This window comes from Paralichthys olivaceus, chromosome 1, assembly GCF_024713975.1.
Source record: "Paralichthys olivaceus isolate ysfri-2021 chromosome 1, ASM2471397v2, whole genome shotgun sequence".
In the NCBI taxonomy this organism is placed as follows: domain Eukaryota; kingdom Metazoa; phylum Chordata; class Actinopteri; order Pleuronectiformes; family Paralichthyidae; genus Paralichthys; species Paralichthys olivaceus.
In genome coordinates this window covers 15,249,312-15,263,642 of record NC_091093.1, presented here as the reverse complement: position 1 = coordinate 15,263,642, position 14,331 = coordinate 15,249,312, and the positions used below count along the sequence as shown (strand labels likewise).

The 14,331-nt window shown below is 43.2% G+C and overlaps 1 protein-coding gene across 1 annotated transcript; it reads right to left on the bottom strand.

The window, feature by feature from the left end:
• Positions 1–7,281: 7,281 nt before the first annotated feature.
• Positions 7,282–14,229, bottom strand: rcn1 (reticulocalbin 1, EF-hand calcium binding domain). The gene is made up of 6 exons (XM_020098886.2): positions 13,749–14,229; positions 11,834–12,027; positions 11,569–11,747; positions 9,552–9,612; positions 8,655–8,854; positions 7,282–8,522 (listed from the first exon to the last, which is right to left on the bottom strand). The coding sequence occupies exons 1-6, from the start codon at positions 13,970–13,972 to the stop codon at positions 8,415–8,417; spliced, it is 966 nt and encodes a 321-aa protein (XP_019954445.1). The 5' UTR covers positions 13,973–14,229; the 3' UTR covers positions 7,282–8,414.
• Between the last annotated feature and the right edge of the window lie 102 nt (positions 14,230–14,331).

Genomic DNA, 14,331 nt, shown 5'->3' with positions numbered 1-14,331 from the left:
TCATGTAGCTCTTAGTGGCTCTGAATCTCCACAATAAATATGTTAATGCCAACGAACGTGAGAAACAGAGAGGCACGTTGAGAACAGGCCCTGAAACATCAAATATGCATGATGTGGATGGAGTTGTGTGTCAGCTCGTGTGCGAGACGAGGAGAGATGGGATGATTCAGCTGCAGCAGGTATGTTAATAAAACATGACTCAGCGTTGGCACAGGGAGCATGGCTCTGTGAGCTAATGAAGTCACATACCTGGAAAAGCAATGTAAACACACACATACAAGCACATATGTAGAGTTAGCTGTTGGCTACATGTTCACAGATGGAAACCACTGCACACATTTACTGGGGGCATTAACTCTGCAGCTGCACTATGCCTGTTTCATTCCCACTGCAGACCCTGAGAGAGAGATTAAGATGCCGCTCTCCTATTTCAGGGTCACGTACGGCTCATTTGAAGTGGTGATTCAAGTTGTTTTCCAATCCACGTAATGGCCGCGAGGTGGTATCTCTGTGATGTTGTGTTCTTTTTCTGTTTCTTAATCCGTTGCACTTTGATTAAGACGTGCTTCTCTTTGTTCTCTCTCTGCAGGGGAGCCTGGAAGCAGGGGGCCGAAGATCAGAGGGACAGGAGAGTTGAACATTTTACTCACTCCAGTTCACTCTTAACTGCAGACTGCCAAGACTATGTGTGTGTGTGTGTGTGTGCGTGCTTTAAATGCCTTCAATCATCATCACACACTCAAAGACATGCTGACCTCAACTCTGCACTGATGTACCTGATCTACATTCCAGAAATTGATTGAGAAAGTTTCTGATTGGAGATATCTGATAACACAGCAAACGTCTGCACTCCGTTCCCCTTTCTGCCAAACGTTACCAGCGATCTGGATGCATGAACACACACACACGCACACACACACACACATGCATGCACACACGCCACCAGATGCCCCCTCAGCTGTACTGCTGGCTGTTTGCCTTTAAGGGGTGTCAGCGTGGGTAATCTCAGGTGACATACACCTGGTAACGCACAGCCCAAGACATCTGTAGGACAGCAGGCCTGCTAACTTCACAGCCTCCGAACCACATGCAACCACCCCAGAAGTTTTCCTTTTGAATGCGAGTGCGATATATAACCTCCATCTCACAATCAGAGCCAAGAAATAAGCACAGTTCACTCCATATATGCAACTTACAACCTTCACTTTTTTTGCACTCCTAGAATGGCACTCAGCAGAGCACGCATCTCCACCAAGGCCCAACAGTAGAGTCCCCTTAGATTCAATCAAGTTACACCATATTTTACACATTTATAGATATTAGTTTCCTTAATGAGCCTGATATTTTACCTAAGACCCATGAATTATTCCATGAGAAAATTGAAAATGGAAATCACGCAATGTGAAAAATAAAATTCAGGATCTGCACCAAAATCTGGTTGGTTCTCACCTGACCCGCACCACACCCTTCCTCCAAGTTTCATGAGAATGCGTGCAGGTGTTTTTGTTTAATCTTGCTTACAAATAAACAAACGGGCTGAAAACATAACCTCTGCCTATGAGGTAGTAATGCGGCTTTTCAATGACTTGGTCTAATAAGTAGGGATATTGTTTTTCAGTATGCTATTCAGTGAAGTCCCAGGTGCATCCAACATCAGCATAAAGCTCCTGCTGTGATTCTTTGGGCAAAAAAAAGACGTTATTTAACCTCTGGGAGCTGGAAAGGTCAGTGCACATGTAGCGCACAGAGGCCTCCATGAGCCTCGAGGGATTGTTAACAAGGTCAAGGCCCAAGAGAGGAAACTTAACAGGAGTTACAAGGCCCACATGCACAAAAAATGCTACTCCAACAGGAGGCGCTGTCGGGGACTGTTCATATGTTAAATGAAGCATGTTTTCAGTTGTATTCCCAGACACCCCCACCTCCTCCCCTCAGGCTATAGCTCTCTTGTGCAGAGCTGCTGCTCGGCAGTCTGAGGGGCCTAGGGGTTCTTGGGGGGTTTTCCCTGTGGTATAGCAGGGAGCCTGAGGGGCTCCGGTGTGTAGGAGCACTGGGAATGCAGAGGCCTTGGGGGGCCTGGAGCTCAGATGGGGCCTAGAGGGTAAACTTTCTCACTAAGGGAGCAGAGATGGAGCAGATACAGAAAGACAGCGAGGGGAAAACACCTTGAGAGGAGTCTGTCAGATATGCAGGCAGCAGCCGGGAGGGTCCCATGAGAGTACACAGGCACAGAAACACAAATAGTATGCATACTCCAACCCAAAACCAATATGTGGGCCAGCAAATAGAGACAGATAGAGCTTTTAAAGAAATATACAAATAACTCCCCTCGACTGTCCCGTCTTTCATCTTCTCCTCATTTCTCCCTCCTGCTGTCTCCTCTATTCCGCTGGAAGATATTAACTCCTAACAGGATTAGATGTGTCTCTATCATGTGAGATACAAGATCACAAACCAACCCGTGCCCCCCGGGGAGCGGTGGGATGGGACGGATGAAACAAGGCCTTGCTTCCCCCCTCCTCTGTCTCTCTCACCCCCTCCATCCCAAAGGTATCCAGATGCTGGGACATGGGGAGAGAAGACCAGGGAGAGGAGGGAGACAAATGTTGACAAATGGAGCGAGAGAGGCGTTTTGTCCAAAGATATCAGTCTCACTGGGATGACGTTGTCTCCACCCTCACTGTCATGAACTCCACTGTGGGCCACTTTGTTCGTCTTTTAATTAAAATTCGAAAAGTTCCTCTCTGCATATATCATAATAGGATATGCAGCGGCCTGTCAGAGCGAGTGGGCGGCCGGAGCAGCAAAGCAGCTGCGTAAAAAAGCTGCTTGAAACTGATTTTGAGTCATCCTGACCTCAGTCCAAAGATCTCCCATTACTCCAAAGGCAGTTACAATTAGTTACCAACTCACTAGGTTTATGGTTCCTAAATTGAAATGTATTGCTCTTTAAAGCATCCTCTCTAATTGTGTAGTCATTAATGGCCTATTTCATATCTACACTGCATTGATGGGCACATAAAAACTCATGATGACGGACGAGCACAGGAGCAGTTGTTTAAAGACAGGAGGTTTTATCGTACCCATGGTTCTGTCCCATCGCCACTAGGAGGAGTAGTGTCCCGTGGTGGTAGGGGGGAGAAGATGGATAACCACTCTCTCAGAGATGCCATGAAAGATTGATGGATTCCTTCAAGCTTCATTTTCCAGAAGTAGAAACATGCAAGGCGCTGAATTAGCCTACATTCACATGACACGCACATACAATCACACTACTTGCACGAACACACAGGAAATGGTCTGCGTATCATCAGGGCTGCAGCCAGTGTTTTAGAAATACTGAGATCATGAGTCAGGTTCAGACGATTCCGACCACACACCAGAAATGGCCTGTCTAACTTTATTCATTTAGATTTTTCTTTTAAATAAATATTTGCTTTAGAGCTAAAATTCCCTTCATGATATTCAGAAAGAGGTTGTTAATTATGTGGAAGATGAAGTCCATTTTTCATTGAAGGGCTTCAGGTGCTTTTTTTGGAAAGATAATCTATTTTTTGAGTCAGATTTTATTTATAGAGCCTGAGACTGAAGGCAAAGTTATATATTCATGTCTACAAATATCTCACCCCTGCTGTGTTATAAAACCACGAGAGCTGGGATGCACAAAACACAATAAATTACATAAAGAACTAAATGGAATCAGCCTATAAAATACAATCCAAGCACAGGCTTTTGAATGTGAAATCTTTTCTTTATGTTGGTAAAAAAAAGACTGAGGACATGAGCTTAAAGTAGGAGAAGCCTTGAGTATCATGTGTCCACACCTTGGCCTTGATTTCTGTATATAGAGCTTATGTGCCATTGACTACCAAAGAGGTTGTGTTTTCATCTGCATTTAGTTTGCAGGATTATGCAGAAACTACAGGGTGGATTACCATGACACACATTGCAATTAGTTTTTCAACATTTCTGTTGATTTCTCCAATTATGCATGAATGAAACATATTTAGGAGTTGATATCGATTAATGTGTCCAGTTTCTTGCAGATCCAAATAAAAACCTGTCTATAGTGGATTTAAATGTGGTTTCATTAGGTGTAGGCCTGTTTCAGCTGCTGCATGGTATGATATGGAAGCTGTATGGTTTCTAACTAGAAACCAATGTGTAGCTGAGAAATGTAATATGGCCTGAGCTATAAGGCTTGTTTTAATTTTAAGGGGACTAGTCGCCCTTGGCAGAGGTTTGCGCTCTACTAGATGTATTTCTATGACATATAACTACTTGCTTACTGAGAAGCAAAAGTAATTCTACTCATTATGGTGGTGATAGCATTAATAGTAAGTTCTTCTGTGGGCAGCTTCTCCTTATTCACTGCATTTTCAGTGATAAAACTATAATAATGACTTGACCTAAAATAAGAAGAGCAGAGAAAAGCCTCACATTCAAGTGAGACATATAAAGTCCTCATTCAGCTCGGTACATATTAAGCGTTTCGTCCAAAAAGCTAGATAATGACTATATTGTCCTTTTTCTTTCTTTCTTTTTTTTACCATTATGCATGTTATTATATAACAGAAAGCTTGTTATGAAAGCCTCGGGATGGGTCAGATGTCTCGAAGATCATTACCAACAACACGCTGGGCTACAAATCCCCAGGGTGGAAGGAACAAACACAAGAGATAAAAGACAAAGATGAGGGAGTGCAGATATATTCTGATGAAAAATAGGCCATTGTCATGATGCTAAGAGTCAGAGAGGAGCAGAGGAACAGAGGAGGGGCGACAGTATGCACATGTATACTTTGTCATGCAGGTAGTTTAATTGTCTTTGGTCTGCTCTTGTTTCTTGCTGATGTACAATTTGCAGTGTGCAATGAAAAGAATGAAATTCTTGATTGTTGGTGGACAATTATACTAAATGGTAGGGGGGTTCATAGTCACAGACATTAATATGCAATACACTGTGTGACCCCCTCTCCCACTGCCCCCACGCTGTTCTCCCCCAGAGGGCTCATTATTGTCACTGGAGAGGGGTTGATCTACGCAGACACTCATATGAACGCCGTCTGAAGGCATTACTGTACACACACACACAAACACACACATTCCCCTAGTGTGAATGATTAGGATCCTATCATAAACAGGAGGGGCAGGCTGTTAAACATGACCGCTAGGCAGGCCGCACACAGGCCACGTGCCCCCCCCCCACACACACACATCTCGCCTTTGATTCTTATACATCCTTCCTTCCACGCACCGCTCACACTCATCCACCTTCACTCACATGTTGACCCAGACGCACTGATCCACCCAGACACATGACAACCCTCATATGCTGTTTGGAGGAAGTCCATTGAGCTACTTGGTGTTTTACGCCGCCCCAGTTATTCAAATGTATGATGCAAGACTGACTATGTAACATGGCAATAAAGCAAACATTAGATTAACTAATGGATGGGATCAAGACAAAGCTGTTTTATTTATAAAGCAGGTTTCATTGGCAGAGGCAGATTCAAGGTGCTGTACAGACATTAAAAACAAGACGGAGACAAAAATCCTCATCTCACCCTCCTCTTCCAAACATGAAAGAGAACCTGTGGTGAACTTCAGTTGTCATGAAAACTTGAATGGTTTTAGTTTGTCCAGTTTGGAAGACTGTAAAAAACATGGTGGCCTCCAAAGAGGACATACCCTCCATGTAAATATAAAGTTTTTAGACATAAAGGGCCCATTCTATGGTAAAACAACAATTCATAGTTAATTTAGATGATTACACAGCAGGAAAAACATCACTAGGATTATTTTATATTCAGTATCTGCCAAAAATTCCTTTCACCTAAATCTTACACACAAAATGATTTTCAATAAGGGAGAATAGAATAGGTTAAAGAGTGGAATAAAGGGGGTAAAGAGATCAAAAAATTATATATAAGTATAAATATTTGAGGTAAAGAAATAATACAAATTAAATTGTGTAAACACTGTCCTGCATAGTGACTAATAGCTGCTTCATGTTTAGATTTTACCCTGGGTTCCACCAGCAGACCACTCCTCAGTGATGTCAGGGGTCCCACAGGCTTGTATTGGACTATCATGTCTGTTAGGCATTTGGGAGCAGCTCCCTTAAGAGATTTCGCAAAACTTAAAAATCAATCCCATGGCTGATTTTTAACATCAGGACCAAAATTTACAATAATAATACAGATGCCGCTAAAGGTACCACCGTGTTCATCAGATCTGGAGCAGGAATTAATTTATAAAGGAATTTGCCAGAATCTGGTAACCTATTCTGCCAGCAAAGTCTAAACCTAAAGAAATGTCAAGGCTAAGGATGTTAAACTATCAAACCAGACGTTTTATGGCTCCTGCAGTCTGAGAGTGTTTGAAGAAGATCCTACATTACAACAGAATAACACAGCCCACACATACATCGCCCTGTCCCTTGTTCCTAATGAGCTTTATCGCATTGGTCCCGCTTGACTTGTCTTGCTAACTGGCACACATATATCCATATGTTCCACATGAGCAGGCAGAGGGGACAGGCTGGGTGGCAGAGCTGCTTTCTCAGTTACATCTAAGAGTTTTACTGCAACAGCCAGCAGCAACAGCAAGTCAGCTTAACTCCATCTCTGCTGTGTGTGTGTGTGTGTAGACTGCGATTAGTCATGAGAAGTGTTAACAGCATTTGCTTGTTCCTGATGTTCAGCGCATCGAAAACTTGAATACAGACTCGATCACATGGGGAGGCTTATACCCAAGACAAAGAAGCTACATTCAGCGTGGCCCATGTGAAGCTTTAAACCCATACAGCACATGTATACATGTATGAACTCAACATGTCACCTGTCTCACTCCTGACCTGAAATTAACCCATGAGGGTTTTGATGTGTAGATCTTTTTAGAGCAGCTTTCAGATGTGTACTGAAATGTGCCATATTTTTTTATTTTCCTGCCGGCCCCCGTGGTAAAACGTCCAGAGAGTGAGCCCATGTGAGAATACTGCAGGAAAATGTCTGGATAAATTAATCGCAAGTGAGTGGTGGTCCCGACCCCTAGTTTGGGGACCACTGCTCTAGAGAGCAACACATTTAAAAAGTCTTAAATATAACTTAGCTGTTCATTCGTAGCAATTAAGAAATGCCTGTGCTTTTCAGCCATCTAGGCCTTCTTCAGTACTAGTCTGAAATGAAAAGACAATATATTTATGTAAAGATAAATTATTATAAATTACAATTCCTTGTTTTCTCAATACTGACGTTAAGCAACTTCACACAAAAACATACAACTTTACTTTTACTTTAATTTTGACACATCTCATGAGCATGTGCAGTGTGGAAAAAGAAAGTGCGCAGGTGTGATGCGGACGATTCATGCAGCTGAGGTTTGGGTCAATAAAGAAACAACAAGAAAAATGAGGAGGAAAATGGTTTTCAGTTACGTGAATTTGACTACACATTAATATCACAATACAAAAAAATTATAAAAGTTGAATTTCTGATGTTCAAAATCACCAGGTGAATATACAGTATATGTAATGTCAAATACAGTGGGAATAAAAACATTGAGTTAATCTGATACAGAAGATGAACATGAGTTAAACTGGACAGCTGTAAAGTAACAGAGCAAACTGTATTTCAATAAATACATTTCAAACCATAACAAAGAAAAAAAAAACGTTCACAGGCTTAACTAAAACCAAACACGTGCAAAAACCATGCCGTTAAAGATCAGTTCGTTTTATAGCATGTAACTAATCCAATAACCATAATAACACAAGGCAAACCAAAAAACTGCGTGTTTTCAGTTTAAAAAAAATCTCTATTTGAACACTGTAATCCTGTAAGACACTCAGACCTTAAGTTCAGAAGTCATTTTTATAAATAAATAAAACCAGCATAATCGCTCCGAGCTGTAGTTTCACATTAACGTTGCTGTTCCTGTATCTGACAATTCGCGTAAAGCTCAGCATTCGGCTTTGACGGGTTTTATGAAAAGACTGTCTACACAGATCTCTGAGGCAGCGAAACCGGCGATGCGGCTGGAAGGCACCATCAATGGAGAGTATGTCCACCGAGTCTGGCTCTGCTCCTGAATGTCAGAAACCGAGTCGTCGATACAAACACAGAGACGGACTCCTAGTGGCAGGACCGAACTTCATTCCTCCTCTTGTTTGATATCTACAGTGTTGGTTCTAAAGTTCCGCACACTGATGCCCGTCCCACTATTACCAGGAAACAATGGAGTGGTGGCAGGAGGAGGTAGAAGAGTCTGTGATTCTTTCTCTAAAGACAAAGATGTTCAAGAACCCTTCACTCACACTCACACACACACACACACACACACACACTCACACACACACACACACACACACACACACACACACTCACACTCACACACTCACACTCACACTCACACTCAGAGCTCGTCATGGTTCCTGGTGAGGTCCTCTCCGTAGTTTGTGGCTTGACTTCCAACGAACATGTTCCAGTTCTCAATAATCTCTTCTTTGGTCAGCATCTGATCCTGAGAAGAGACAACAAGGGATTCGCAAGATCAGTATTTCTCATCATAACAATATTTAATGCAGAGAAATATTTTGGCTAGAAGAAAAGACACAGGACTTGAGCTTGTTGCTGAAGCTCAGTCCCGATGTACCTTGTCCTGGTCAGACTCATAGACCAGATGTCTAGCCTCAGCCTGGGCATGGTCATAGTCTTGGGGCATGATCCAGTGTCGGATCTCATCCTGGTCCATCTTACCATCTTTGTTCAGGTCTCGGAAATCAGAAAACTGCTCCCTCTCAGTCTTGACCCAGTCTGGCTCCGGACCCGCATCCTCATGAGCAAACATGTCAGCTGAAACAACAAACATGGCTGTGATGTTAGCACAGGAGTGGAGAACCAGGTGGAGGTCCTCAAGGCTCCATTTTCAGGACTTTTCTAATTAACACCTACATTTTTCCGCTGGCTCAGATAATAAGATATTGTAACATCTCCTATCACAACTATGCAGATGACACACAACTCTACATAACACCATGTGTCACCACATAACTGAAGCACCCTACATTTGCTGAATAATGAGTGTTTGTGCCAGACTTAAGACAATTAAACAGAAAAAAAAAGAATCGTTAAAACGTCAAAAGTCAGTGCTCACCTTGATTCCATAACTACAAATCCACCAATCAAGCTAGAAATCTTTTTTGTACTTATAATGATAAAAATAACAAAATCTGCCTTACGCCATCTTAAAATAAACATAGCAAGAATCAAAGGATTTGTGTCTAAATAAGATACAGAAGAACATGTTTATTAATAAGATCATTCAGATTTGCCTTTTAATAAAGTTGAGGAAAAAAAAAAAAGCAAAGTTGTGTTTTGCTTTGTCATTATGAGATATTATCGAGTGAAGACGGAACGTGATTTAAACTGTTTTATAAGACTGCAATATAACAAAGTGTGAATAGCTCTGAATTCCCGTTATTTACAGTACAGTTTTTGTTTGCATATTTAAAATGTATTTGATTTGCTTTAATTCATTGCTTGAACTAACCAATGTACTCGTCCTCATCCACATGTCCGTCGTTGTTCTTGTCAATGTCCTCCAGGGTTTCCTGCAATCACAATGAGTTAATGGCGTCATTAAAAGGAGACACAGGGGTCATCAACAGTGAAACTTTCACTTTGAGTAATAAAAGACAACAGGTTGCCCCAGGCAGGATGGGGGATGTACAAGGGTCAGCTAACAGACACCTTCTTATGTAGCAAACATTTTTTAAGCCTTGCTCGATTGTTTTCTCTCCAACATCCTGGATTTGACGCTGTGTGAATTGAACTAAATGGTCACTTAATGGTTTGCCGTGTGAGCATTAGTTAACAACTGCACACACGTTTAGTAACTGACGTGCATGTGACAGTATAACATGCACGCAGCTACACAGATTCAAATCAGTGTATACATCCTGCAGGTGAGACGCCCTCTCTGAACCCTGCTGAATCATTAATGGACATGTAGCTTCTCTAGTCTAATAGCTGGCGAATAATAAATAAGAGAACCCATCCATTTTCTATAACCTGTGAAAGGTTGCGTGTAAACAAGACATTAAATATGAAAAAGCAAGTGTCAGAGGTATTCTTTACTTTTCATGAGCTTGTGAGGAACAGGTCACAATCACAGTGCTACATTCAAGTTCAGTCAGTAGCATTCATGTCACAGTTTACGACTATGGCCAATGCTATACAACATGTCTGGATGATAAACTTAATTCATTGGGATGAAAAGATTTAAAAAAAATCATTGACATAAATTAAATTGGTTGAATTCATATTAAATGAGTCAAGACGCAGAGCAACAGTTTGATAGTGAAGTGAATGAAAAAGTCGACTGAGTCTAATGATAATGGAAATATCTGTGAATATTAGGATTAATTGTTTAATGGTGCAGTGGTTAGTACCTCAGTTTAAGAATGTTCTTGGTTTGAATCCTGGTGTGGCCAGGGTCTTTCTGTGTGGAGTTTGCATGTTCTCCCTGCGTTTGTGTGGACTTTCTTTGTGTACTCTGGCTTCCAACCACAGTCTCAAATCGTGGATGATCGTTTACATGAAACAAAATGCATGGCAAAGGCAAAACATGGTGTTTTCTCTGCAAATACATACACTACACCTGCTGGACAGTGAATGGAGCTGCAGTGGCACTTAGGGTTGGAGAGGTGCGCAGTGTGTTTCTTTTAAGTTAACAATGTGCTGTAGTGGAGGTTTCTGGCCTCTGAAGGCGGCAGCAGCAGCAGCAGCAGCAGAGATCAGCAGGAAGAAATGTGACGCTGGACATTTCAACAGAGCGTCCTGTTATGTGAATGAGTGTGTAGGTGCAGAGATGGTGCTCAGTGAGACGGCTTCATGTTCCTCCCTCTGTGAGCTCCATTGGTTATCTGTCCCGCTGGCCCAGAATCATGTTCCATCTAAAGCCATCAAGTGTCTCCTGTATTTTTCTAATACGACTGCATGTGTGACAGATAAAGAAGGATTCTAACCCCTTTCCTCCTACTGTGAGAAACTGAGCTGAAGCCAGATTTACCACAATCAGTGAAGACGCCACAGGCGGAACCGTTCGAAGGCGAAACCTTGGTTAACATTCGGTGACATAAAAATGAGCAATTAATAATTAACTCTGTCAAATGGGTGGTACAACTTTTATGAACACAGCAGCATAGTGCAGAGTCTTAAATAGGACAGAGGGACCATCCCTCTGGACCTGTTCCCAAAAAATACAGAAACTCAATGATTTCCAGGCCTGGTTAACATTTCATTTGGGAGTCATCCAAAGGAAGCCCATTTATCCGAGAGGCCCACGGAGATGAAAGACAAGGAACAGAAACTCAGATTTGCTCCTGCAACCAAAGTAGATTTCTTACTAAACTTTCACTTGACTGGATTCTATTTTGCTCTGTGTTAATGGAAATGTCTGCATTTAGAGCGCCCTCTGAGGAATCTCTTGAGACAACAAACACTAGCGTTATTACCCTGCCCCGATCAAATCACATTTAATTATAAGGTGGTTACAGAGGGCTTACCAGAACCACTATATCCTTCATGTGTTCAAACTCCTCTGGGTGGAGAAAGGATGTGAACTCCTCTTTGTCTGCTGCCAGGTCCCCGTTCAGATCCGCCGTTTTAAACCTCCTCTCATCACGAGGAAGCATCTTCTTGAAGCTGAACTGGTCAGTGGCTTCCTCAAAGTCCTCCGGGTTGGCTGAGAGGATGAATTAAAATCAGGTTACTGTCGTGTCTGCAAACGTTATACTTTAAAACTGTACTTTTAAAAAAGTGACTCCCTACACAGGTAGTATCCGTATGTGGCTTGCTTGTACTCATCCCATGAAACCTTGTTGTCTTTGTTCAGGTCGTAGTCTGTCCACACCTTCGCCACGTTCTCATACACATACCGCTTCTGCACACGTTTTATCCACGCTTTCAGCTCGGCTGTGGTGATGTAGCCATCAGCGTCCCCGTCTATCCGGTCCACAATTTTTCTGCGAGACAAGGAAAGAGAGTACTTTATCTTATGTTAACAAAAAAGCTTGGAGGTGGAAAAGGAGATAAAGCGAGTCGTCCTGTAACCAGGAGGTCAGTAGTTCGATCCCCAGCTACCCCATTCCTCATGCCAAAGAGTCCACGGGCAAGTTACAGAACCCCAAACTGACCCTGAAAGTGCTGCACATAGCTGCTCTGTATGGATGTGTGTGTGATTCGGCGGATGGAAAAACTATACTGTGAAGTGCTTTGAGTGGTCATCAAGACTAGAAAAGATCTATATAAATACAGACCATTTACCATTCACATTCTTGGGCGGCTGAGACTTAACGGGTCGTCCACTGACAAGAACGTCAATGGTTCGATCGCATTCTAACTACTGAGCACCAAAATCACCCCCCGAGGGCTGTGCCGACAGGGTGTGAATGGTGTGATGGAAAAACAGCTGTGTATACAAGCGTTGTGTGGGTGAATGAGACCTGAACAACAGCTCTCAAGTCACTGCTGCTCCCTTCATCTGTCAGACATTTTCTTTGTATAAATACTTTAAAACATTGCAACAACTCTCCATTCATAATAGACACTTTTTCTCATGTTGTAAATATTGTTATTTTGGCACATGTGACATCTAACTGCTCTTCTGTCCGTCCTGGGAGAGCGACCCCTCACATATGACTCCCTCTGGGTATTTTGGTAGCTTTTCCCTCACTGTTGTGGAGGGTTAAGGACAGAGGATGTTGTATGTTGTTAAGACTGATGAGACACATTGTGATTAGTCAATATGAGCTATACATATACAATTTGATTGATTAATTGATTGATACAGTAAAACACTTTAAGTGGTGGATAAGATAAGAAAAGCAGCTAGAAAAAAACTGTCCATTCACTATCTAACTTGATGAGTCGTCCACAAACCTGTGGTCACCAGCACCAACAATCAGAAGTAAATATAAATTTGGCAGCGCCATTTTTACTACAAGGGATGTGGCTCTAATTAGACTCTGGTGGGAGGGGCATGCAAACCTATTTCAGTGTGTTAAAGAAGTGCAGTGTAGCAGTGGTGTATTCTTGGAGCTGGGCTGCCACGTTGAGATGTTACAGGGATCCTCCCACTCTCAACACCACAGGAAAGAGCTTCTCTTTGGGGGAAAGCCCAGATCAGCCAACGTGTGTTTCATGGTGCCAACTTGTCATCCAGACAAACTGAACCACGTGGCACCTGAAGCCTGTGACATCAGCACTGCACATGAAGTCTGCCTCCTGCCACAGCACTTTACTCCAACTCCATCACCTTCGAATGCTTCTTTAATGATGATGATGATGATGTATAATTAAGATTTAGGCAATTAGCTCTTGTAGGAGGGAGGAGTGTGTGTGCGAATGATGCGCCGCTTTACTCGGGCCTGTGCAGTGGGTGTGCTGGCATGCACATCTCTCTCATGCACATCTCTCTCATGCACATCTCTCTCATGCACATCTCTCTCATGCACATCTCTCTCTCATGCACATCTCTCTCTCATGCACTTGAGCTCACGTTAAGTTTTAATGTGGTTTAGCCTGAACCGAAACACGCAACAGTGGATGAGGAGGGAAGTGAGAGGACGTGATTTAACAAAACTAAAGTTCAATGCAACAACACTGAGGCTGTCGGTTTGTGACTGGCCTGGTTTTCATTTCCTAACATCCGCGTGACTAATAACAATAATCATAATTGTCTTACCCGAGTCTGTCCTTGCTCTCCTCCGGGGTGAGCTGGTCAAACGTCTTGGCCTCGTCTTTGCCCAGAAAGGCCTCATGGTCGTACTGGAAGCTCTTGTTGTCTTCGTGCGCCTGGCGGAGCAGCTCCGGGTCCTGATAGATGACTCTGTCCTTCCTCAGCGTCGGTTTACCGTGCACCGCCACCGTGCACAGGAGGAGAGCGCACACGAAGCCCAGCGCGTCCATGGGAGGATGGGATTGGTGTCTGAGACGCAGGCCTGTGACTCTGCACTGCACAATGCGCAAAGCTGCTGTGGAGCAACTTCCCAGTGGCTGCACCGCTACACACCGACCTCTCTCTGCTGCAGCATCCAAACAAACCCAATCCTGCACACCGCTCCACAGGTCCACGGAGATCACACACACTCCTCACTCACTCTCTCCAGTGCGTTTTTTGGGAGTAAATCCTGTCCCTCCTTTTTTTTTTCCTTCGAGGAAAAGGGAAGCAACCAAACCGGGATTTCCTTCCGGCTCACGCACAGCCAATCACGGCGTGCGTTTCAGGCAGGGCCCAGCCACGTGGACCGGCAGGATCATTGCGATTG

Bases quoted from the DNA above. Each gene is read 5' to 3' on its own strand.
- rcn1 (XM_020098886.2), bottom strand. From the start codon at position 13,972: ATGGACGCGCTGGGCTTCGTGTGCGCTCTCCTCCTGTGCACGGTGGCG. The intron at 12,028-13,748 runs GTAAGACAATTA...CTTGTCTCGCAG, and splicing joins GAGAGCAAGGACAGACTCGG to AAAAATTGTGGACCGGATAG. The intron at 8,523-8,654 runs GTACATCGGGAC...GTCTCTTCTCAG, and splicing joins ATGAGTCTGACCAGGACAAG to GATCAGATGCTGACCAAAGA.